At 46.5% G+C, this 25,375-nt stretch overlaps 1 protein-coding gene across 3 annotated transcripts in view; it reads right to left on the minus strand.

The window, feature by feature from the left end:
• The window catches only part of CYFIP2 (cytoplasmic FMR1 interacting protein 2), a 105,939-nt gene extending 81,174 nt beyond the window's left edge, over positions 1-24,765 (minus strand). For 2 of the 3 annotated variants that reach the window (XM_070414518.1, XM_070414516.1), the window contains exons 1-4: positions 24,682-24,765; positions 9,429-9,568; positions 7,598-7,687; positions 1,653-1,730 (exon numbers count right to left, since the gene is read on the minus strand). In XM_070414518.1, the coding sequence (XP_070270619.1) occupies positions 1,653-1,730; positions 7,598-7,687; positions 9,429-9,545 (285 nt within the window). In that variant the 5' untranslated portion in view covers positions 9,546-9,568; positions 24,682-24,765. Of the gene's footprint in view, positions 1-1,652; positions 1,731-7,597; positions 7,688-9,428; positions 9,569-24,248; positions 24,285-24,681 lie in introns of those variants that run through there. The other variant, XM_070414517.1, reaches the window with a different exon arrangement.
• Positions 24,766-25,375: the final 610 nt, after the last annotated feature.

Here is a 25,375-nt window from a genome sequence, read left to right on the forward strand (position 1 = left end):
TTGACTTATTAATGGATCCCTTTTCACTCTTGAATGCACCTCGTCCAGGATGATAAATGACAAGGTCACTCTGGTGAGGGGAGGCTGGGGTAGCCCTGATTAGGGGCGACACTGCTCCCCAGACACTGGCTGCAGGAAAGAAACCAGCTGGTCCCAAGAACAGAACCGTCCACCTTCAGTCTGTCTGTACTGTGACCAGTTGCTGTACAAACGTCCATGTTTATCTGTAAGATCTCCCTCGTTCAGCCCTTCCTCTCTCTAACCCCAGAGGGGCCCGGCCAGATTCCTGGCAAAGAAAGATGTCCCATCCACTGCTCCGTATGCACCCGGGGCAGAGCCCCCCGGCCACACTCAGGCCCACCAAGAAACCCGTGTGCTCTGCCCAACGGTTTTCAACACATCACAACCACATGGTGGGTGTTTTCACAGCACACACACCCGGGAGTGCTAACAAGGCGGCCGAAACTGATGAGTGAGAGAAGGGTAAGTTCAAGGTCATTTTTCACACTGTTGTTTAGAAATTCTTAAAATAGGAGCAACAAGCTCAATGCCCAGGTGATTGAAAGGATAAAATATGATACACTCAATTCAATATCATTATGTAACAAGGAATGAGACAGATCTATGTCACCTGACATGCACAGACTGCCACCATAAATTGACAGGTAAAAACTGTGATGGGACAGGAAGTGTCACTTACTCCCATTTTTGTTAAACAAAACAGTGTGTGTGCATTTGTTCATATATGTTACAGGCATAGTTACCCCGGGGGACTAAGATTAAAGGAAGGGTGAGGAACTGTTTCTCTTTACACATCTGTGCCTCATGGATTTTATTAAAATGGGACTCATGAAATATATGACAATTATAACGCTGGTTGACACATACACATATTATCCGTATGTGTCAACATGAAAAAATGTCATTGATAAAGAATAAAGTGTAGCCCAGCTGGTGTGGCCCAGTGGTTGAGCGTTGACCTATGAACCAGACGGTTACGGTTCGATTCCGGGTCAAAGCATATGCCCAGGTTGTGGGCCCCAGTGTGTGTGTGGGGGGGGGGGGGGGGGGGGGGCGGGTGTTGAAGGCAGCTGATCAATGATTCTCTCTTACCTTTGATGTTTCTATCTCTCTCTCCCTCTCCCTTCATCTCTGAAATCAATAAAAATATATATTTAAAAAAAGAATAAAGTGTAAAAAATCAAGTGGCAGAACTATATAAGTAAAAAGCAACATACGCTTTGTAAATAATTATTTACAAAATAATAATCATAGAAATATTCAGGATAATCAGCGAGAAAGATCCAGGGGAACAGGCAGCAACATGTGTCCATAGTGATCATGCTCGGTTGGGAGCTGGGTTTGGGTGGTGGGGGTGAGGAGGTGGGGCTGTCTTGCTTTTACTTTATACCTTTCTGCAATGGTTTGGTGTTCTACAGTTAGCATATACTGTTTTCCAAATAAAGTATATTGAACAATTTTTTCAAAGTTGCCATCAGTTTTATGGGAAACTCTCTGAAGGTTTTCAGCGTGTCCCCTTGGATTAGCTTTGCTCCCTGCCACCTGGAGAAGTTCAGCTCCCTGAATGGGGTAAAGGGGAGGGTGGTGGCGTCCCCTGGCAACAGAGAGCCCCCAGGGAAGGACAGCCTCACCTGGGGGATGGCCCGGGAACAGCTGCGCCAGGTGTACAGCATGACCGCATACTCGTGTCCTTCCTCCAGCATTTCATTCTGAAAAGCAAAACACGCTCATCAGGGAGAAACCACCCTGGTGCAACAGGCTTCTCATCAGCCCCCCAAACCTCACTGCTCAGTGAGATCTGTGCACCAGCAGCATCCCCATCACCTGGGAGGCTCATTAGGAATGCAGAGCCTCAGGCCGCTGCCTGGCTGACAGAATCAGAATCCGCATTCAGGAACACTCCCAGGGGACTCACCCTCCCAGGTGCAACATAAGTTTGAGAAGCACTGGCCTCAGATATTCTCATCAGACACCAAGGGCTCTGTAAGCAGGCTGCAGTTCTCAAAGATGGATAGCCACCTCATAAAGAAGGCAACAGATCTATTTGTTCCAACAGCAAAAGTTGTCCCAGATATACTTAGCAAGAAAATAAGCAACTAGCAAAACAATATGCATAGCACATAGGCTATAAAGAAAAACTAAACAAAGAGTAGCAATTAGGAAAGTATATTATGGTATATTGGAGATATTTGGGTGGAATAGGACTAGCAGGCTCTCTGTGGGGCACTCACTTTTCCTATCACATAGGACCATAATGTTTGCACTTTTTTAGAAGAGCTTATGTGACTATTTCACAAGCAGAAAAATTATTAATATCAATTCCTTAAAATAATGCAGAGCAGATAGCGAAACCAACAACAGCACCAAAAATAAATCTGAAAAATACAGTGATGACGCACCACACCTAGTAAGTACTATCATGGAAAGAGCCCTAAACTCAGGGTCCAAATATCTAGGCTCTAATCTCAGCTTCATCACTCTTTGGCCGTTTGGCCTTCAGGCAATCACTGAACCTAAGATTCTCCATTTAGTGATGATGACAATAACAACCTCAGAGAGTTTTATGAGAACTAAAGGGAATACACACACACACACACACACACACACACACACACACACTATGTAATCTGTAAAGGGAGCCAATAGTATTACGAGGAAAAAGAACAGTTTGGCAGTTTCTCAAAAAGTTAAACACAGGGTAACCTTATAACCCAGCAATTTCACTCCTAGGTAAATGCCCATGGGTCCACACAGAAACTTGCATACTTGTTCACAGTAGTATTATTCTAATAGCCAAAAGTGGAGTCAACCCAAAAAGTCCAACAACTGATGAATGAAGAAATAAAATGCAGTACAGCCAGAGAATGGAATAGTATCTACACTAATAAAAGAGAAACATGCAAATTGGTGTCACTCCGCTATGCCCACCAGCTGATCAGAATGAGTATGCAAATTAACCCAACAAAATGACGGTTGATTTGCATATGCAGGCGTGGAGCGAAGACTGAAGATGACTGAAGACTGAAGAGGCTTGCCTTCTTTGCTGTGGTCGGAGTGGAGAAGCCTCAAGGTTTGGCGTCTCCACTACAGCCAGAGCGAAGGCCTGGGTCCTGGGTGCCAGAGGAAAACCGGTGCCAGCAGCCAGGGGAAGGAAGGCCTATTGCACGAATCTCTTCGTGCAACGGGCCTCTAGTGCATCTATAAAAGGAATACAGTGCAGATACATTATACTAGCACAACATGGATGAATTTTGAGAACATGATGCTACATGAGAGAAGCCAGACACAAAAGGCCACATATTGCAGAATCCATTTAGATGAAATGTTCAGAATCAACAAATCCACAGAAACGAAATGTAGGTTAGTGTTTGCCAGGGAATGGGAAGAGAGAGGAATTGGGGGTGACTACTAACGGGTTTGGTTTTTTTTGTTGTTGTTTTTTGTGGTGACAGAAATTAGATAGTGGTGATGGTTGTCTAACATGGTGAATATATTAAAAAACACTGAATTGTTCACTTTAAAGGGTGAATTTTATGTTCTATGAACAATATCTCAAAAACACAGTAAAAAAGAGTATTACTAGACCATCTCTTCTGTAAATGTTTGTATTGATATAAAAATGAACCCTTACTGATTTATTTCTTTTACTCCACATGTCATGTCTATTTCATAATACCTTTCTAGTACAAGGTCAGATTTAATTTAGAGCTCATTACTTTTTATGGTTTTGTTTTCAACAGCCAATGCCACCGACAACTCATACTTTCAATCAGCACTTTGAAAATCAGGAACACGTTGCCCTTGAGATGACAGAGAACCAAGGTGAAACGTGTGGGTCTCCTGCTGCCATTGCTTCAGAACACACATCAGAAAAGGGATGTGACAGCAACATAAGGAGCATGTTAGCAACAAACTTGGCCCTTGGTAGGTGTGAGTATTCCAACTCACTCACCCAAAGAATGTTTGAGCCCTGAGGGGTCCCAGGCTCTGCACTCCATGCTGGGACTAGGGCAGTGAACAGGATGAGATGGACTCTGACCTATGGCCAGGGCAGGTGACCATCAACTAGGTTTGTTGTATAACTAAGCCTGCGGTATAGAGGTCAGAATGGCGTGGTGGAAGGCGCCCCTGGTGGGGCCATGGAAAGCTTGATTTCTGGTCCTGGCTCTTTTGGGCCCACCTTTTACCTTGAAAAATGTCATGGTTTTCTCACTGGAGGAAAAGAGTTGGTCTCAATCACTGTCTCACCCCTGGCTGCACATTAGTCACCTGGGGAACTTGGAAGACTCCTGATGCCCAGGCCACCACCTCCCAGAAATAAATCATTATTCCTGGGGAGGGAGCCCAGGCATCAGCATTTTCAAATGCCCCCCAGGTGAACCCAATGGGCAGCCAGGGTGGCAGCTGCCGGACTAAGGATCTCTAAGGTCCTTTACTTTTATAAGATTCTGAAAGTCCATGACTTAAACGCAATGTGAGTTCAGCTCAAGTTTCAGGACTGGTAGTGACAGACTGTACCTCTCAGCACTTACTCAGCCCCTATCTGACCTCCATCAAAGAGCCCTGACCGTTCCATGCAGCTGGTCAATTACATGGTTTACATACTTTCTCTCACTCCTCTTTCTTCTGGCTCTCCCACCATTTGAGAGATTTACCAAGTGCAGGCAGGAGAAATACAAGAAGCTGAGCATCTAATGAAGACACTTTGCTGCTGATAAGGTACGCTAGTGGGAGATTTAGCAAGTTACAAGGTAGAAATTGTTGAGTGAAGTGAGGTTTGGGCATTACTCAGGAATGTCAATGGTACACCCTGTTCTTGACCCATCTAAGATCATATCAACACTATCCCTGTGTCGGCAGAATAACAGCCCCACAAAGATGGCTGAATCCTGATGCCCAGAACTGTGAATACAATCCTCTCCACAGCAAAAGGGCCTTTGCGGATGTAATTAAGTTAGAAACCTTGAAATGGGGAGGGAGGCTGTCCCGGATTATCTGGTGGACCCAAGGTAAGGACAAGGGTCCCAGTGAGTGAAAGAGGGAGGCAGGCGAGTCAGAGACGGGATGGAGGGTGGAAGCAGAGATTGGAGTGATCGAACTGCTGGCTGGCAGAGGGGGAGCCGAGGAAGGTGGGCCGCCTGTAGAAGCTGGGAAAAGCCAGGAAACGGAGTCGCCTCCGCAGCCCTTGACTTTAACCCTGTAAGATCCTGGCTGGACTTCTGACAGAAAGAACTGTAAGCAAATAAGCTTGTGTCGGTTTAGGCCGCTAAGCCTGTGACAATCTGCTACAGCAGAAATAGAAAACACAATCCGCCTCTAACCCAGCCCCTCCTTCTGACTCGCCGATTGGTGCCCCTGGCCTGGTATTTATACAGACAACTGTTAAGCCAGGTGGAGTTAGCCTCCAGTGTCTCTCATATCCACCTCCTTAGCCAGCCCTCCACCATCACCCTCACTCAGCCTTTAATGCCTCCAATGCAGATAACCGTATCTCAACCAGTGTCTTCGCCGCACAACTCATTCTGCACATAACTAACAAATGGAACTTATTCCCCAAGCAGAGGTCTGTTCACATTTCTCCCGGGGATAAACAATTTTCTATTGCTTTTTATTTTTATTAAATGAATTACAGCCCTCTATGATGGGTGAATTGTGTCCCTCCAAAATTCATATGTTGACGCCCTAACCCCCAATCCCCCAGAATGGGACTATATGTGGTGACAGGGCCTTTAAAGCAGTGATTAAGTTAAAATGAGGCCTTCAGGGTGGGCCCTAATCCAATCTGACTGGTGTTCTTTTAATGAGAGGAAATTTGGACACACAGAGACACCATATGTGTGTGTGCTCACAGAAGAAAGGCAATGTGAGGACACAGTGAGAAGGTGGCGGTATGCAAGCCAAGGAGAGAGGCCTTAGGAGACATCAACCCTGCTGACACTTTGATATTGGACTTTTAGCCTCTGGACGTGTGAGGCATCCAGTCTGTAGCATATCATAGACCCTTATCTAGTTTTCCATAAATACCGGAGAATTTCTTTATATGTACCTTACAGTCCAAACCTAGGCAGCCTTGAAAATTTTTGCCTCTGGCCTGACCAGTGCGGCTCAGTGGTTGACCTATGAACCAGAAGATCAAGGTTCGATTCCCCGTCAGGGCACATGCCCAGGCTGTGGGCTTGATCCCCAGTGTGGAGTGTGGAGGAAGCAGCTGACCAATGATTCTCTCTCATCATTGATGTTTCTATCTCTCTCTCTCTCTCTCCCTCTCCCTTCCTCTCTGAAATCAATAAAAATATATTTTTTAAAAAGAAAACAAAGTCCGGATTCCTGGTGCAACCCCATGATTTACTAGTGGGATCATGAGCAACTTGCTATTAACTTCTCTAGGCCTCTGTTTTCTTATCCCTAAAATGGGTATAATGACCTCTTTGCAAGTTACAGGGCTGTTATAAGGTTCCATGATATCATGTATGAACATACCTTATACATTTTAAAGTACTATATATATATATGTATGTATAACTATATATATAGTTATAATGCAATTTGTGTATTCACATATTTTATACATACATATGTATAATACAAGGCCCTACTCAAAAGTCACTTCCTTCATCAAGCTCTCCCCAACATCCTCAAGGCCCCTTCTAAAACAAAGAACTTTGAACTTTTACCATGTCATTTACCTTTATTTTGTGCATTTTTATTGATCTGCAAAGAGTAGTTTAGAGCAGACAGACCTTACCAATGGTAGGACCCCATGTAACTTACTTAACTTTTCTGGATGTCAGTTTTCGCATCCATGAAATGGGTATTGTAATGGAACCTACCTCACAGTGCAGTGAGTTGAGGACTGAGACAATGCATTTAAAATATCTGCACAGAAAGTGTTTGATAAATGGTAAGCTTGTCTGTATTTCCACTTGACCCATTGAGAACCCCCGTTTGTCCTTGTATCTCCCTCCCCAGCATTTAGCACAGTCTCTGCAGGCCCCAGGTGCACACTACTTATTAAATAAATGGGTGGGTATGATAAGACCAGGCTTTAGAGTACAGCTGATATTGAGAGAAAGTTCTAGAGAGCTGCAGAACGAGGAATCTGAATTCTTCAAATTTCAGTGATGCTTGAGAATAAAATCCACAAAAGCCCCAGAGGGAAGGAGCGATCCCTCACAGATGGGTCAGACAGCTGGCCCCGCGTGTGAATGATTTAGGCCACCAGCTTCCTCGGGTCAACAACATGTGATTCCAAAGCCACCGTCCCTTTATGAGAAACCTTTTGTTTTGCTCAAGAGTATAAAGTATCTCTAAAGTATAGAGCAAGGCAGGATCTAACCACATGTTAGCCCAACGGCTATAGGTGCTCAGGAAAGTGAAGAGTAAGGATAATGTTGAGCCCTAAAGGTGAGCAGGATTTGCAAAGCTGGAAGACACCGGGCACAGGATGACCCTGGACACTGAGAGGGGCTGGGGCAGGCGTGAGAATGGGCTTAAGGAGGTGGGTCTGCCTGAAGCTGGGGGTCCTGGAATAGCTGCCCACAGCCCCTCCCGCCCTGGCAGGGTCCCAGAGACTCACCATGCTGGAGTGGACCGTAGCCTGTTCGATGTACCTTGCAATGCCTGTGACAAATGCATTCCTGTCCTCGAAGTTCGTGTCAAAGTTGGCCTGTGGGAATTGGAGGACAGGAACATTTGGTTATTGAAAAACAGGTCCAAGGTGGCTGGGTGCCCAGGGAACGCACTGCTGCCAACAAATGCCACCAGTTCTCTGTGGAAAGCTATGTCCACATCACCCTCTCATCTTCCCTCCCCCAAATCCCACTCAGCCACACTGGACCGGAGCTGCCTACAGACAGGGCCCACATCCGCTTCCCATCAGGGTCACCCCACTGGACCCTGGGAATAAATGCTTACTGACACTCTACACACTTAACAGCTGTTGAAAAGTTAAGATGTGAACTGCTTTCATCCAGCAGCTGCAAAAACACTCACCTGAGGGTGCAGATACATATGTAAAGGGTAATAACTGCAGCATTTTTTGTGATAGAGAAAACTGGAAATCATTCAAATGTCCATTAACCGAGAAAGGCTAATTAGATCATAGTATATCCATACAATGGACTTACATGTAGTAGATGGTAGTTAAAAATAATGTGGCAGCAATGTAGTATTGTTAGGGGAAAATATCCCTAATAAATTTTAAGCTAAAAAAGTCAAATGATACATCAATATATATATAGTATGATTCCCTTGTTATATTAAAAAATATATGCATATATATATAGATGGTAAAAATGTGTGTGTGTATATATATATATGTATATATATACATATATATATATAGACATAGACATATTTATTAAAAAATTTATTCGTTATACTTTTTTGTATTGCTTATAATAAAAAAAATATTGTCCAGCCAATGTGGCTCAGTGGTTGAATGTGATCTAGGAACCAGGAGGACACGGCTCGATTCCTGGTCAGGGCACATGCCCAAGTTGTGGGCTTGATCCCCAGTAGGGGTGTGCAGGAGGCAGCAGATCAATGATCTCTCTCATCCTTGATGTTTCTATCTTTCTCTCCCTCTCCCTTCCTCTCTAAAATCAATAAAAATATTTTTAAAAGATATTCATAGAATTAAAATTTCAATCTGGGTTAAAAAATGTGAATAAACAAAGTTTATGAGTTGCAACTTCAGGCATGCGCTTCATAAATCTAATCACTGAATGAAATTAAAAATCTATTATGCATTATATTTAGTCTCATTTAGCAGCCTAAGAACTTTCAAAAGGTCAAATACAGCAAAGAATTTCAAATTAACTTATTTTTTTCTTAGCCTGGTATACTCGCCCCACACACCCAGACCAGGGGCTATTTGCAAGGCAGAATCCAGCTGCACAATGCCCTTCCCCCATACACTGGTGGATCACGGTCTTGAGTCATCTGATCATGGTTTAGCACAAGCTCACCCGTCTTGGGCGAAAGCAAACAACTGTAACGGGCTTCCCTGAGCCATTAGCTGCTGTGAGGAGTTGAAGAGCTCTCCTCACATACATGAAGGAAAAGTAATTACCCAGGCAGGCTCTAGGGGTTTCTAAATTGCAATATTTAATTCATGAGGTCAGAGCTGCCAACACCTTGGTTGGTGCTGCAGCAAGAACAGCCGGGAAGGTATTTGGGGTCAGAGCAGATCAACAAGCCTTCCCCGGGGAGGAGGAGCAGCCCTGGTGTACATTTACTAGCTAATCTATTCCTTACACTCAGCTCCACCAGGGCACCAGGGACTCCATCAGCTCACGACCTTTCACCTACTAGATGCAGAGCTCCCCCTTCCCTCTGCCTTCAGGGCAAACCCTCTTAGGGGACCCCCCGGGTTCCTGAGCCCCCAGAGCCCTCGGAGAATTGACCTGGTACATGATGGAGGAAGGCGGAGGCTCGATGCATGGCTGCTGGTCAGGGAGGGGCAGCTCTTCCAGCAGGTCCACGTTGGACAGGGCATCTTCCAGGGTGACGTGGGTGGTCATGGCTGCAGTTTCCGTATTCCGCACTGAGGGGAAGGGAGGGAATGAAGAATTTCAGGGACCTCCAAACACTTCTCTCAATCTCACCAGTTCAGATTCCCTCCTGAGAACAAAGGGAGGTAACATGCACTAAGACCACACCTTCTATTCCTTCACAAGGTGCCCTTAACCTGCAGCTGATATTTGAGGATCTCTTCATGGTTTACAAGCACTTCTAGGTCTACGATCTCAGCTGAGCAGCATCACATTCCTCTGTGATCAGCATGGTATCATATCCACAGAGCTGATGCAGAAGCAAGGCTCCGAGAAGTTATGTGACACCCACACAACCACAGTGACCAAGGGCAAAGGACTTCAAGTAACGCCTGATGCTAGGACACAGGCCACGGCCAGCCCCCACCGTTTGTTCTTTTAGAGAAAATGTATCACTTCCACGCTTAAATTATGGCACGGCACAAAAGCCCATGATTGCAATAGCCACGAGTATCCACTTGAAACCAGAGGCTAGGTTTTACAAGCTAATTCAACTGGGACTAAAGAATTCAGACTCCAGCGATATTAACCTTATTTGCAAAAGCGAAGAGCCATCCATTATTTGGTGTTTTGTGAGTCCCACCAAATAAATCAGCCCTGAACGAACATTTTTTGTGTCTGGGATGCTGGCAGAGTGCAGTGGCTTCCATGAGGATTTGCAGGCAGTCAGCCTAGTTACCCAACTCAGCAAAGAGCATCCACATTTCTTTTTCAAACAAAAGTGAAATGTAGATAAAAACTGATCATGACTTAGACCATCAAGTTTTCCCAAACATGATCTCCTAGCAGTCACGTTCACGGATCACAGTGCAATAAAATCAGAACTCATTAATGCAAATAGCAGCCAAAGGCACCCCACACCTATGAAAATGCATAAAAACACACTTCAATGTTACTTATAGCTAAAGAGGAATCCAAATAGAAGTTATAGAATATTTAGAACTGAACAAGAGCATAAATAAACGTCTTAAATGCATTTAGTAGAAAATAGGAAAGTGGAACTGAGTGAAGTGAATTTTCCTCAACCCAAAGAAATGAAAACGAAAAGCAGACATAAATGAAGCAAAGAACAAAGCAAACTAAAACAGACAAATAGTAGACTATGTGAACAAAAAATCTAAAAACTGTTTTTACAAGATTAATAATAAGCTAACCCTTTAGCACATTTGAATAAGGAAGCAAAGAGAAGGCCCACTTTGCTGTCACAGAAGTCGTCCTACCCATTCCTTCCCACCCCATCACAGGGAGGAGTGAGATGTGCTTAAGGGCAGGAGTTCGAGGAAATGGGGAAAAGGGGACCAAGAACCTGAGAACTGGGTCCAGGGGCTGAAACAGCTGGAGTGTCCCCAGGGGCTTGCTGCCCCTAAACTACTGTTGCTATTAGGCCTGTGGTTGGGTGGGCAGATGGGACTGAGCAGCTAACTATGACTCACACTTAGAGTTCCCAACAACCTTCACCCCCACACACCACCCTCACCCCTGTCATGCACTCTGGCAAGAGCCAAGGCCACATTTAATTAGGACACAGAGAGCTCAGAAGTGGGTTTCCCCTCTGCCTTCTACAGGCATCTGGCCTCATCTTGTGGTTTCAGGCCCTTCCCACACCTATGCTTCTTCCTTTTCTCTCTCCTGAATTCTAAGTGTGGCATTCAGTTCCACAGCAAAACCATTTGCCAATCCACAAAAAAGATGGCCTTCTTTCTTGCATTAATATTAACTCCTCTTGCATTTTGCAGGAGGAGTTAAGATTTTATGGGATTAATGATTTTATGGAGTAAGCTATAAAGCCCTGATGACACTATTCATTAATTCAAATAATAATAATGATAATAACACTAATAAAACTAAACATATTTTAGCCCTTACTCCATGTCAGACACTCTGCCAAATACTTGACTATTTTAACCTTGCATCAAACCTCAAACTATGATTATTCCCTTTTTTCAGGTGAGCAAACAGAAACTCAGAATTTAAGCAATTGCACAAGGTCAAGTGCTGGCAAAGTGGTGGAGCAGTAGTTGGAACCCAGGTTTGTCCTATAAAAAAAGGCCTAGAAGCAGCTACCTACCTATAACTAACGGGGTTGTGTCAAAGGGACCAAGCAGCCAAGCTGAGGCAGCTTCCATTAGCCAAAGACAGGGCAAAGCGAGCACCACCCAGCATAACTCAGTGGACTTGCAACAACGTCAAATATGTCTTAATCCATGAGATCATAAAGACACTTAATAAAAACTTGGATTTTGTTACTTTATTCCTATTGGAGGATGCCTGTGAACCAATTTTTATGTTGAAAATCACCAAATGAAAGAAAAGAAGCAAACACTTAACCAGTCTTTCCTATACAAATGATACCACTTGAAAACCAAATTGCAGAAGACAGAGATGTTTTTCTCTATAAAGTTCTTTCTCTTTTTATTTCCAGAAACAGTGGCATAATTAAAATATTCCCATTTTCCCAGCCCCTAATACACAAATGGATATAGGCGCTGACCATCAACTGTTATGAAAGAATCTGACATTATGCACCTTCTGATGGAAAAACACACCATCACTTTATGAAGAATGCTGGAGCCAAAACAAAAACTTGAATTTCATCAAGCCTTTGATACCAACTGACAGGAAACAAAGAAGACAGAAGAACACATTAAAATACACCACAGTGATGTAATCAGTAAAATATAATCTATGGGAAACTCTGCTAGACAAATGACTCAGTGCCTTCGACAAATACTGCAAGAAAAAAAAGAGATGGAGGGGGAAGCTATAGATGATAAGACCTTAACTGGATCCTATTACAAACAAAGCATCATAAAAATAAAATTATCACATTTGTAAGAAAAGTGGAAAATTTAATACTGACTCAGATATTTGATAATATCAAGAAAATAGTGCTAGTTTTTAGATGTGATAATAATATTGAGATTATGTTTTAAAAGAGTTATCTTCTAGAAATACCTTCTAAAATATAAATAAAAGGGTACAGGTATTTGCTTCCAAATGATACTACATGGGGAAGAGTGGATATTAGATGGAACAAAATCGGCCATTCGGTAATAATTGTCAATGCTGTGTGATGCTGACGTAGGAATTTATTATATTTTTATCCAATTTTATAAATGTTGAAATTTCCCATAAGCCCTCCAGCTCAGTGCATGCACTCCCAGTTTGAATCTGTCTGCCCTGACTCCTACTTGCCATGACCTTTCCCCTCTCCTTTCTCCTATAACCTGGGTTTCTTCTGGGCTTTGCAGATATCAAAATACTCGTTGACCAGAATAATCCTTAAGGTTTCTCGCTTCAACACAATAATAACCTTGCACTTTCCTTGAAGAGAATCATAAGTGAACAGCCTACAGAGCCAGTAAGTTAGGAGTCTTTATTTCGTTAATGCAACCTCTATTTTCTCCTTGTAAATATAGCTTCTCTAATGGATTTCTCTGTGTGTTTGTAGATCACTCACTGCCTAAGGGAGAAGGAAATCAGATGTTTTTAACTCAAGTGCTGAAAGTCACTGCCAACTCCACATCAATCAGAAAGAAAAAACGTACTGGAAATGTTAACAGAGGTATACATGGAAATGAAGTTATTTTTTCTGGCCCACATGCCCTGCCTGCTATGCAACCTTCCAAATGAGAGGCAGTCTTTATATTCGACTTACATGGTTGTTTTGTCATTTTGGAAGAGAAATTAATAAAATGTTTAAAAATGAACAGTGTTCTGGGAGCATCATTTGCCAGACGCAGCTTGCCACCTCTCACTGTGGGGTATTCACGGCGTATTTAAGTTCAGTGTCTTCACAACAAACTCAAACGCAGTGGCCTGGAGTCACCAGACAAGTAATAACATTGGGCTTGCAGGCAATGTGCTTCTGAGAAGGGCTTCAGGCCCCTCCATCACCCATGGCTGAGATGACTGACAGAGCCTGAGCAAGAGGAGGTGGGGCCCACAAATGCAGGGTAGCTGCTAGGAGAACCTGGCTTTGGGAATGCAGGCCTGACTACCCACACCCCAAACCCTGCCTCTCTGTGAGCAAAAGATGCACTGTCATTTTCTGTTTGACATTCTGGAAGGAAATGAAGAAAAGGTATTTTTACTGAAGTGGAATATTAGGCCAAGTATAGTAATTAAGCTTGAGCTACGGGCTCAAATCTGTCTCCTGCCACTTACTAGCTATATAACCATAAGCATATTACTTAACCTGAGCCTCAGTTTCCTTATCTGTAAAAGGGCGCTAATTAATAACAGTCGCTGCCCTCAGTGAGTTAGTCTGAGAATTATATAACATGATGGCATGTGGAATGCTTAGTCCAGCAGCAGGGACAGAGTAAGCACTCGGGAAATGTTAGCTGGTGAGGTGGCCTCTTTTTAAGAGAGTGAATGGATGAATTAAACACTGCAGCAATTCTTCCACAAAAAGGAAGGCATTATTATGATCACACCTCTCTATATTTTTATCTCAGTCCTACAGATCTTTCCGTTTGACTTCCTCAATCACAACGACCCTGCAGGTTTAAGAAAGTGCAGGTGCTATTTTTGCTGTTGTCACTGAGAAGTGAAAACGCCCATTCAAGGTCACATGGTCAGCCAGTGGCTGAGCTGGGCAGAAAGCAGATATCTTGACTCTCAGTTCTCTGCCCTTTCTTTTAGACCACACCTACCTTTGTACCTTTCTGGAAGGTACCAAGCACTTACTCCTCCCCCCACCCCCCCCCTCCAGTTTGGCTGCCTTTTCCTTCCGCAAAAAGAACAAGACTCTCACAAGCTAGAAAGATTAGGTAACTTTGCCCTTTGGGTTTCATGAACATCAAGAGGCCAGGAAATATTTTCCCTGTCTGTAAATCTCTCCAGCTAGAAAGCAACTAAAATAAATAAATAAAAACAAATATTAAAATATATGAACATTGCCTGGCTGGTGTGGTTCATGGTTGAGCATTGACCTATGAACCAGGAGGTCAAGGTTTGATTTCCCATCAGGGCATTTGCCCAGGTTGCAGGCTCGATCCCCAGTTGGGGGGTGGGAGGGGGTGTACAGGAGGCAGCTGATCAATGATTCTCTCATCATTGATGTTTCTGTCTCTCTCTCCTCTCCCTTCCTCTCTGATATCAATAAAATATATTTTAAAAGAAAGCCTCAGATGGTCCCTTTTTAAAAAAAATGTTTTAAAAGTAGCATTTTACTGAGCAAGAAAAAAAAATTCCAAGAAGAAATCTGGCATCTAGCTGGCATGTCCATTGCGGGTGTAAGCTGGGTGTGTCTGGAGTTTGTATGGGGACTCAGGTTTGCTGTGACAGGTTATGGCTCTATAGGTCATAGCATTCCCCTACAGCTGAGACCCTTTTACATGTCAGAGCTTCTTCATGGGTGTGGGGGGCCAAGCAGGGACAAGGTCACTTGTGTGCATCTTATAAGACTGCCAAAGAGTGCACCAACATGGACCATGGAGCTAATTCTGAGCAGACAGGCAGTGAATTTTAGAGGAACGCTCCTCTTGTCCAGTGGTCAGACCTGTGGCTCCAAACCCCACAGGAGCCACTTGGAGCCACCTGCAGAGTGTTACCTGAACCATCTGTAAAACACAGTCACAGGTTAGAAGCAGCCCGGATGCTAAGAGCAGCCAAGCCTCTCGGTGGCTTATAGAGAGGAGACAGAGCTATACAAGGTGGAGAGGAACCATACAGATGTAGCTCAGCCATGGAATGACCACTCTCCGCACTTCCATAGCCTGCAGAAGTATCACCAATATCATGATTTACAACAGAACTCTCCAGAGCTGGGAGAGACTAAGAATGGTTACCTCCCAAGGAAGCCTTTCTGACCCCCTCCCCCACCTCAATTCATTTTCTCCCTTGTTCCTCATTGAACCCAGCATGCTTCTTTTTCCAAGGCTTCCATAATACTTTATTACATGATTTAGCATGTTTTCACTCCTGACCTCAACAATAAACTCCTTCAGGGCAGGCGCTGTGTCTAATTCACACTCAGCTCCCAGCACAGGGCTGAGCACACACTCATAACTCAATTGAACTCTGTGTTCCATGAGTGGATGAACCCAAGACATCAAGAAAGGCATTGCTATGTCCAAGACACCAGGTTTTTCAAAGTTGGGGAGGAGGAGAAGGAATATAAATAGCAGAGAAGCTGTTTATACTTTAGAAAGAACTGAATCAAAATGGTTCAAATTTTAACATTCAAGCTCTTCAAGTGAAAAGCTTCCATAACTGGTAAACAGTTACCTATGAAATAAAATCTCTTTCCTCTATCATTGTATGACCTGATTTCACTCATCCTTCAAGGCTCCTCCCCTCTCCGACATGATTGCTCCTTCCTTGGAACTCCCTGGGCTTCTTAGCGGTGTTGGTGAGGATGCAAAATCAGAACCCCTGTACATTTCTGGTAGGAATGTGAAATAATACAACCAACTTTGGAAAACAGTTCGGCTGCTCCTCAATATTTGAATCATAGAGTTCCATTATATGCCAGCAATTCTGCTCCTAGATGCAGTCCCAAGAGAAATGAAAATATACATCCACAGTAAAACTTGTACATAAATGTTCATAGCAGCATTATTTGTAATAGCCAAAATGTGGAAACGACTCACATGTCCATCAACTGATGAGTGGGTAAATAAAATGTGGTATAGCCACACAATGGAATACTATTTAGCCATGAAAAGGAACGAAATGTGAAAATATGCTACAACACGGATGAACTTTGAAAATATTAGGCTACATGAAAGAAGTATAATATGCTTTTCTAAAGGAAATGTCCAGAATGGGCAAATCTACAGAGACATAAAGTATATTAGGGGGTGCCTAGGCCAGGGGTAGGGATTAGCGGAAATAGGTGATACTGCCATAGGGCACAAGGTTTCTTTCTGGGGTAACAAAAATGTTCTAAAATTGATCATAACGATGGTTGCACAATTCTGTGAATATGCTAAAAATTACTGACCTGTATATTTTAAATAGGTACATTGTACAGTATGTGAACTATATCTCAATAAAGTCCTTACCACAAAAATGTTAGTATTTGTATGACTACTTTTGGGAAATTTGGGATACATAAGCAGGAGCGATACAAAGAGAGATGAAGCTGGAGTGGGACCTTGGGAAGTTTGAGGAATTTGAATCTGTCCTGAAGCAGAGACCATGTTGAGTAAAAATCAAAAGGTGACAGTAGGAGAGAAAAAGAGAGCTGCAGACACACTCATACTAACCCCAAGGGGCAGCCCTCAAGGCTGCAGGGTGAGCTGGACCACCATGGGCAGGGCTCAAATCAGCTCCCTCACTCCCCCGCCCCACCCCCACCCCCGTTTATGTGCACTGCCACCTGTCAGGTGCTGGGGCTGCCCCGCTCAGGAAGAGAGACTTCTCAGACAGTAAACCCCTCTGAGGTGGGGTGATGGGCTCGGTGAGAAGATGGTGGGTCTCAGCTCTCCTCCTCCCACCTGAGCTCTCTTTCTGAGGCTTCGAGATGAGGAGCACTGTGTACATGGTCACTTGGGTGACTAGGGGCAGCGCTGGGGCTAACACTGACTTCCTGGGAAGATATGGGGACGTGATACAATAACAGATATGACAGACTGTAAAAGAAAAAGAGGGGATGTGAGGAATGGGGGGAGAATGCATTCTAATTCTGAGATAAAACAGAAAGCCATGTAAGAAAGGAAATAGAGAAAAAGGGCATTGCTTGGCTCTCTTGTGATCATTATTTACACATCTTAATAATGTCAACACTTGCCCGGCTGGTGTGGCTCAGTGGTTGAGCATTGACCTATGAACGAGGAGGTCACAGTTCCATTCCTGGTCAAGGCACATGCCCAGGTTGTGGCTCAATCCCCAGTAGGAGACAGTTGATCAATGTTCTCTATCACTGATGTTTCTACCTATCTCTCCCTCTCTCTTCCTCTCTGAAATCAACACAAATATATTTAAGAATAATAATAATGCTGCCGAACCGGTTTGGCTCAGTGGATAGAGCGTCGGCCTGCGGACTCAAGGGTCTCGGGTTCGATTCCGGTCGGGGACATGTGCCTTGGTTTCGGGCACATCCCCACTGGGGGGCGTGCAGGAGGCAGCTGATCGATGTTTCTCTCTCATCGACGTTTCTGGCTCTCTATCCCTCTCCCTTCCTCTCTGAAAAATCAATAAAATATATTTAAAAAAAAAAAGAATAATAATAATGTGGACACTTTATACAGGATTTTGGTTAAAATAGAGCTCTTTCTGTATTGGGAGATGGGGGCAGGGGAGGGCGGGAGATGGTGTAAGAAAGCGAAATCTTCATCCATCACAGCAGGAAGTAAGTAGACAGTGCACAGAATAGATAAATCAAGAAATAGCAGCGCAAGTGTATCATTTAGATCTGAAGGCAACTACTGGAAACAAACAGTGAGTTAAAAGCCACAGCCTCTGGGAGGAGGTGGGCACTGAATGGTTGTTTTTCATTATGCGCCTTTCAATACCATTTGATTTTTTTTAAGCACATGCATGCATCGCTTTGATCAAAATTTTAAATTTTACTTTAAAAGGCAACAACCCAAGGCCTCCTTTCCAGCAGTTCAGACATCTGGCCTGTCCCCCAGCCCTGTCTCTAGGCAGACTTTGCTAAGTAGGGGCCTCACTTTGGGTCTTCTGGGACCAGAGGCCCTGCCACCTGCAATTTCTCTCCACACAGGGGACCTGAGGTCAGAGCAGAGAAGGCTGTCAGGGCCTCTGGAGAAGGCCTACCCTCCTCTTTGTTAACAGCGAGGAAAGACACGCTGGTGGGGCCCAAGGGTTCGCCACTGCATGTGCTGATTTACAGCAGCTTCCTGTTGTCAGGGTTGAGGGGGACTTTCTGTTGATCACCCAACCAGCCAGATACCAGCCTCCTAGGGCGGGGGAGGGGGGGGGGGGGGTCATACCACCGAAGGCAGCTTGCTGATTTGCTCCCGCAGGGGGCCTGTGACAAACCACCACATGAGGGACACCAATAGGACTTTTATCCAGGGAGAGCAGCTGCCTTTCAGAGGCACCTGCTAAAACTCAAGAAAGGGAAGCCACTGCACCTGCTGGGGAAACAAAGAATGAGACTTCGGGTTTGGCCACCAGATCGGAGCACCCAGACCTCAGCTCCATCGAGGTGAAATTGCAACTTGAGGGTGGCCCGGCCTGAAGACTGATTAGGTCCTGAATCACATTTTCACTCACTGTAAAAGGGCAATTTCCCTGACTGTGAATATGGAGGGTGACCTGGTGTTGGTTCTCTGTCAAAAGCTCTGTTGTGAAGGTTGTTGTGGCACCTTGTACTAATAACCGTTTAAGGAGTGAGGTTTGCAAACAAGGTGCTTTTCGTTATGTGTGAAGGAGGGCTCAGAGTCCTCCCATGATATCATTGCTTGTGTGCTCATCTCTTTCCTTAAGTGGGAGAAAATGGGGTAGAGTTAGGGGGAGGGAATAGCTGTGGGTATGATGTCAATATTGCTCCAACCAGTTAGGAATCATTGGACTTGAGCTTCTCTTTCCAACTCAAAAGCAAATGACTGACTATGGATGGGACACTCCATCCCAAGGGCTTCTGTAAAAATCACATTTCCCAACATGGACTGGCCACTGTAGCCAGGGTGTTCAGGGTGCCACGAACCGGCCCATGGACATTCTTTGTGCCTTTGCTCAAACTCTCTCCATTCCCTACTGGGCTGTTTTCTCCCCTTCTCAAATCCTACCCTGGACTATTGTCAAGGCCCTATTCAAGGATGACTGCCTCCGTGAAGGTGTGACCAGCTAAGCTCCATCACAACCTTCATTTCTCTGGATTCCTATTCCACTCACAGTCTAGAGTCCATCATTTCCTACTGCATTATAAACTGCTTTATACTTTACTACTGAAGTGGATCACCCAAAGTCATCTTTTGGGGGATATCAATTACTACAGAGCTGCGCACAGACAAGGCATTTCTTGCTTAATTAACACCTCATGAATAATTTGTTGAATGCATGCGTCAATGGCCAAAATTCATGTCTTCTAGTTAAGAAAATAACACAAAACGTAAAACACCATGGTCCTTAAGGTATCATATCTAAGTAAGTCTTATTCCTGTAAGAATCTGAAGAGACCTCTACAAAATCCTTCTGTCATAGTTCCCACCTCCCTCCATAAAAAGCGGAATCTCATTGTTCTTTTCCATGTGAGAGAGCACACTTGGAGGTTGATGGCTGACCCTCGGTGTTGAATTCTTGTCTCTCCCGTTATAGAGACCAAAATCGGTCGTAAGGTATCACATTTTAAAAGCACAAATCAAAATCGTTCTCAGATACACCTTCACGTAATACTGAGTTACTGAGTATTTTCTATGAGGGCCAGCCCTGCAGATGCTCTTTGGTTTTGGTTGGGCCCTCAGTGGAGTTAGACAATCCCCTCATTCATCCCCAATTGATTTCTTATTCCACCCACAGAGGCAGCTGCTCCAAACCTCCGGAAGGCTCTTGAACTTTCCTAACCACTCCACCACCTTAGTTTCTGCATAAGACCTCATCTCCTGCCTTATTCAGAAGACAGGGACCATACAACCTGGACATACTAATCATCCCTGCATCCCACGAAGAGACGGAAGTCTGAGAACGACTGCTGTAAAATGACATGATGATGATGCAAACACAAAATCAAAAGGCCTATTGATGAAGTCATCACTGGGTCTTTCTTGGGCATCTCTCCAGAAGGCCATGTATGCCACTCAGCCAGAAAGATCCCTGCAAGAAATTCTGCCTGAACCCAAGCTGTCTTCTCAAAAAGTTTCTTTTAAGAATTTGCACCCCATTTGTTTTCTCCTCTGTTACCAGGGTCCAAGAAGTATGCCCTGAATGGTCATCCTTTGAGGAACATCACACACAGCCCTCAGCATAAAGGCCACAGCTAGAAAGCCAATATCCAAATTCTTTGCACCCTGGGAGGTGTCCCACACCCACTGACTGAAATCTGAAGTGTCTTTGAACAGACAAGGCCATCCAAGGGCCTTGACAGAATCTCTGAATCACAAAATGCCTTTCAGTTTCCCTTTGGTGCGATGGTACAGAGAGGCCACAGATTTGTCCTCTCAAATGGACATACAATATAGAATTAATAAACTGTTCCTTTAGGAATGGAGGGCAGCCATCCAAGAAAAGCACACATTCCGGAACCTCCTTCTCTTCTCTTCCCATGGCCTTTTCTTCTTAGACTGGGACTTACAGACATTATCTCATCTGAGCTCCTGTGGCGACAGGTAGGTTAACAGGCTGGGCAGGCTGCTTTCCATTGTCCAATTTCTAAAGTCAGAGAGCTAGTGGCTGATTGAAAGAAACACAGCAAGTCCTGTGTCCTCAGTCCACTGTACTGCTCTGTCTGTCCGAGAAGCCAAGCGTGCCTCCAGCATGCCTGGTTGGTTGCAAAATGCTGAATGCACACAGAGGAAGAGGTCCTTCCTGACCTGTGTCGAAATGTGAGAACTACCTCTGGGCTTCTGCTCCGCATATTCCCTCCCCCCTCTCTCTGCCTACTCAAATTATACCCACCTTCAGAGTGCTACTCAAGAGCACTTCCTACCTGAAGCCCTTACTGACACCCTGTCTTATCACTCTTTCCTTTGGCTACCTTTTGCAGGTAAACCTGGGGCTCAGTTTCCTGGTAACAGAGACCAACTCCCTTGGGAAAAGCAAAATCCAGGAAGGCTCTGGAGGTAGAGGAGTTGGTGAGGGCTGTGGGTTAAGCCCTAGCCAGTGTGGTTCAGAGGACAGAGTGTCAGCCTGCGGACTGAAGGGTCTCGGGTTTGATTCCAGTCAAGGGCATGTACTTTGGTTGCAGGCTCGATCCCTGGCCTTGGTCAGGGAGCATGCGGGAGGCAATCAATTGATGTGTCTCTCTCACATAGATGTTTCTCTCTCTGTTTCTCCCTCTCCCCTCTGCTCTCTCTAAAAGAAGTCAATGGAAAAATGTCCTCTGGTGAGGATAACAAAACAAACAAACCAAAAAGAGCTGTGGATTAATTACACACAAGAGCCACATTCTTAATGATTACGTAAGAGAGACCTTTAACAATAAATTTATACATATAATGGCACCATGTGCTAGACACTCTACTAAGCATTTTCTTTTTTAAAAAAATATATTTTATTGATTTTTTACAGAGAGGAAGGAAGAGAGATAGTTAGAAACATCGATGAGACAGAAACATCGATCAGCTGCCTCCTGCACATCTCCTACTGGGGATGTGCCCGTAACCCAGGTACATGCCCCTGACCAGAATCGAACCTGGGACCTTTCAGTCCGCAGGCCGACGCTCTATCCACTGAGCCAAACCGGTTTCAGCTCTACTAAGCATTTTCATGCATCCCTCATTTTCATGCATCCCTCATTTCATAAGAGCATCCAAGGAAGTACCAGCTCCTACCCCTCTGCTGCTGGCCTGCCCCCTTGCCAGTCAGTAGGCAGCAGCATGCTCCACCCCCTTGTCCCACCACAGATGCAGGGCCCATCCTCTGGCCCCTACGCATGGCTTTGCTCCTTAAAACAACAAGTCCAAAGACCTTTTTACAAAGGCTCCAATGAGGTGACTGACGTCTAGTTTCATCAACTACAAGTGAATAATTAATACTTGCCAGTAAAGAAATAGACTCATTGTTATGGTGGCCACATGGAGGCTACAAAAGGCCATTTTGTGAGGCCCTTGCTGGAACCCTGGGGCCAACAGTGGCCCAAAGAAAGCCCTTTGAGAGTGTAGGCCGATCCTCAAACGTGGAGACTGGAGCTATGCACAATTTTCCAGGGGCGCTGTCCCCAATGTTAATTAGCTTGTGGCCTATTGATCAACTAACTCTGCTCGCTGGCCAATGACAGCGGTGGAGGCCCACTGAGCACCCCGAGAGGGCACTATTCACCAGAGAAGACCTGTCGTGTTCTCCTGGGGCCCTTCTCACATTTTAAAATTCACATTGACTTCCTTCTCTGGGCCAGCCTGATTTGATTTGAGGAAAACTCTTCAATCCTGCTGGTTTTTATACCCCACTCTTGGCCTAATGCCTAAAGCAAGTTTTTCCTTTTCCATTTCCAGCAGGGACTGAACAAAGCAGGCTTGGGTGCCTACAGAACCGGTCAGAACTGGCCAGGAAATATAATAAAGAAGCTTAGTGAGCAGAGAGCGATTGCCCCCAGCTGGAGGCTCAGCATGCACAACTAGCCAGAGACACTGGTTCTGTAAGTAACCACACATTCCACATTCTTCTTGTGGCCTAGAAGCCATCCTGGCAGGTGGCAGCCAGTGCCAAGGAGTTACTCTCCCCAAGTGGACACTGGGTGCTCCCTCAACAAATGCTTTCCGGTGACAGTAACCCCTGACCAGTTACACATACACACTCTTACTATATTTTTGCCCTCGTGGCCAAAGCTTCCCTTGCAGCAAACGGAGCTGACAGCTGCTCTCCAAAGGAAGCTGTTCCCCAAAACTGCTCCCCAGCCACCCACTCTGACTTCCAGCCACCACCTGAAATTCCACCATTAGAGCTATCAGGTATTTGACCGAAAGCTTTGCTTCCCATTAAAATGCCTCTCCTCCTCTGTTTCCTTTCTGGTCAAATGACATCAAAGCACCTGCTCTGTGCGGAATGGGAAATTCTTTTGTATTTAGCTTTTGAGGATAAACATGGTCACTGGCTCCTTTCTTGAAAACAAGGAGAATGGGAAGCACAGGGCACTGGGTGGAAGTGGAGGTGGGAGGCCTCACGGAGGGTCCCAGAGGAAGCTGATGCTGGAGAAAACACCTTAAGGCCTTAAGAATCCTGCCCTAGGATGTGGACCTTGATTTTTACCCTCCACCATCTGTGATCTTCAGATTCGCCAGTATCTTCCAACAGGGCCTGTGCCCAAGAGAAAGGTAAGACCCCTGTGCTAAATAAAGGGGGGGATGCAGGCAGGAGGTGGAAAGGGGGAATGTGGGGACCAGCACTCTCCTGAACATGCCCACAGGGCTGCCCCAATAGCCCCGCTCATTCCCTGGGAGCACAAACACCCAGAGCCAGCAGGAAAATATTCTTGCCCCCTTCCTGGCCTGGCTGGAGAGGGAGCTGAGGACCATCGGCCCTTGGTGTTTCTGCTGTGCCGGGAAAACTCTAATTCAAAGTCAGAATCCCTGGGCTGGAGAGGGCACCTGGGCAGCGGTGTCCTTCCCTGTCGGGTTCTCTGTACAGAGAGCCCTACTCTTCCTGCCCCACCCCCAAACAGAGAGCGCCCCTTTCTCTTGCTTTTCACATAGGTGGTGTGTACCATCCAGGGGGCGGGCTGTCCTGAAAAGCTGAAACCACAACAGACAGGTGGGCATCTTCCTGATTCTTCAGAGCTCGAGACAACCCAACCTTTTCCCCAGGAGTCAGCCCACTCAACCCCTCCCCCCTCCGCCCCCGCCCCAGCTAGCCGGGAGGAGAGAGAGCGCTGCCGGTGGAGGCCTGGAAGCTTCAAAGCGGGTCAGACGCGCCTCCTCCCTCATTAATGCCCCCCGCCCCCCACAAAGCGCCGCTACGCCCCCTCGCCCCACCCATCTCAGGTTCACAGCGGGGCGCAGAGTGCCCAAGGCCACGGCCAGGCGGGCCCAGGCGGCTCCCCTAGCCCTGGGGGAGGTGAGGGTGGCCGCGGAGGCAGGGACAGAGACTGGAGCTCCGCAGCACCTGGGCGCGCGAGGCTGTTGCCGTCGCCCGGACCTCGGCGGCTGCAGGTGTCTCCGGTGTTCGGATCAGCGTCGCTTCCTCACCGGCAGCAGCTCGGGTCCAGGCCGCGCACCTGCTGCTGCTGCTGCTGCTGCCGCCGCCGCCGCCGCCGCCGCGCCCCAGCCCCTCGGTGTGCCCGCGCCTCTCCGCAGGGTGTCCTCGCCGCGGGGCCCAGGGTAGGCCGGAGGAGAACAGGGGCCCCCGCAGAGCCTGGGGCCCAGCCTCCAGGGCTTCCGGGGGCCCCCAGGCCGCGCGAGCAGGGGCGCCGCGCCGAGCGCCCCCCGCAGGCTGGGAGAAGGGGCGCCAACCCCTCGCGCATCCTCCCGGCCACGTCGCCGTCTCCAGCCGCATCCCGGTCCCCGCGCCGGCCCCAGGGCCTGCGGACGCCGCTTACCTGGGTGTGCGGCAGGTCCGGAGGCGCCGCCCGAGGATACCGCGGGGCCCCGCGCCGGGGCGCAGGATGCTCTGCGGGCCCGGGTCCGCCGGCTGCGCGCGCGGCCCCGCCCTCGGCCCCGCCCCTCCTCCCGCGCGGCTCCGCCCCCGCCTCCGGTGCCCGCCCCTCGCCGGCGCGGCTGTCACACAAAGAGCAGGAAATGGCTGCGGCGAGGGGCTCGGCGTGCGCCCCTCTCCGCTGCCGGCTGGCGCATCTCAGACCTGCACCCCGGCCTCCAGCTCCGGCTACCTCCGGCCACCACCCTGCTCTGGGGAAGAGGAGAGGGAGCACTTGTCCCCAGGCCCCGCGCGCCTGGACCCACACCTGCAGCAGCGGGAGGGCAGAAGCTTTGGGCTCCACTCGATCTCGTGGATCTCACATTTTCCCCAAGTGCTCATTTGTCTACCTAATATGCAGTGAGCACCTGTTTTGTTCCAATAACGTGCCAGGAGCTGGGTATGTGTACAAATGACGGGGTCCCTGCCCTTTTGGAACTGATCTCCCAGGAGAGACAGACATACATGAACCTAACGCTTGTCCAAGTTACAGCCCGGAGAAGTTCTGTGAAGGAAGGGAACAGGGCGAAGTGATAGAAAAAACACCTTGGGGTTGGGGAGAGGGGCCTTCTTTTCAGTTCCTTAGACCTGAATCCCTG

The sequence above is a fragment of the Myotis yumanensis genome, unplaced genomic scaffold, assembly GCF_028538775.1.
Source record: "Myotis yumanensis isolate MYYU_CA2020_CCGP unplaced genomic scaffold, mMyoYum1.0.hap1 SCAF_5, whole genome shotgun sequence".
NCBI lineage: Eukaryota > Metazoa > Chordata > Mammalia > Chiroptera > Vespertilionidae > Myotis > Myotis yumanensis.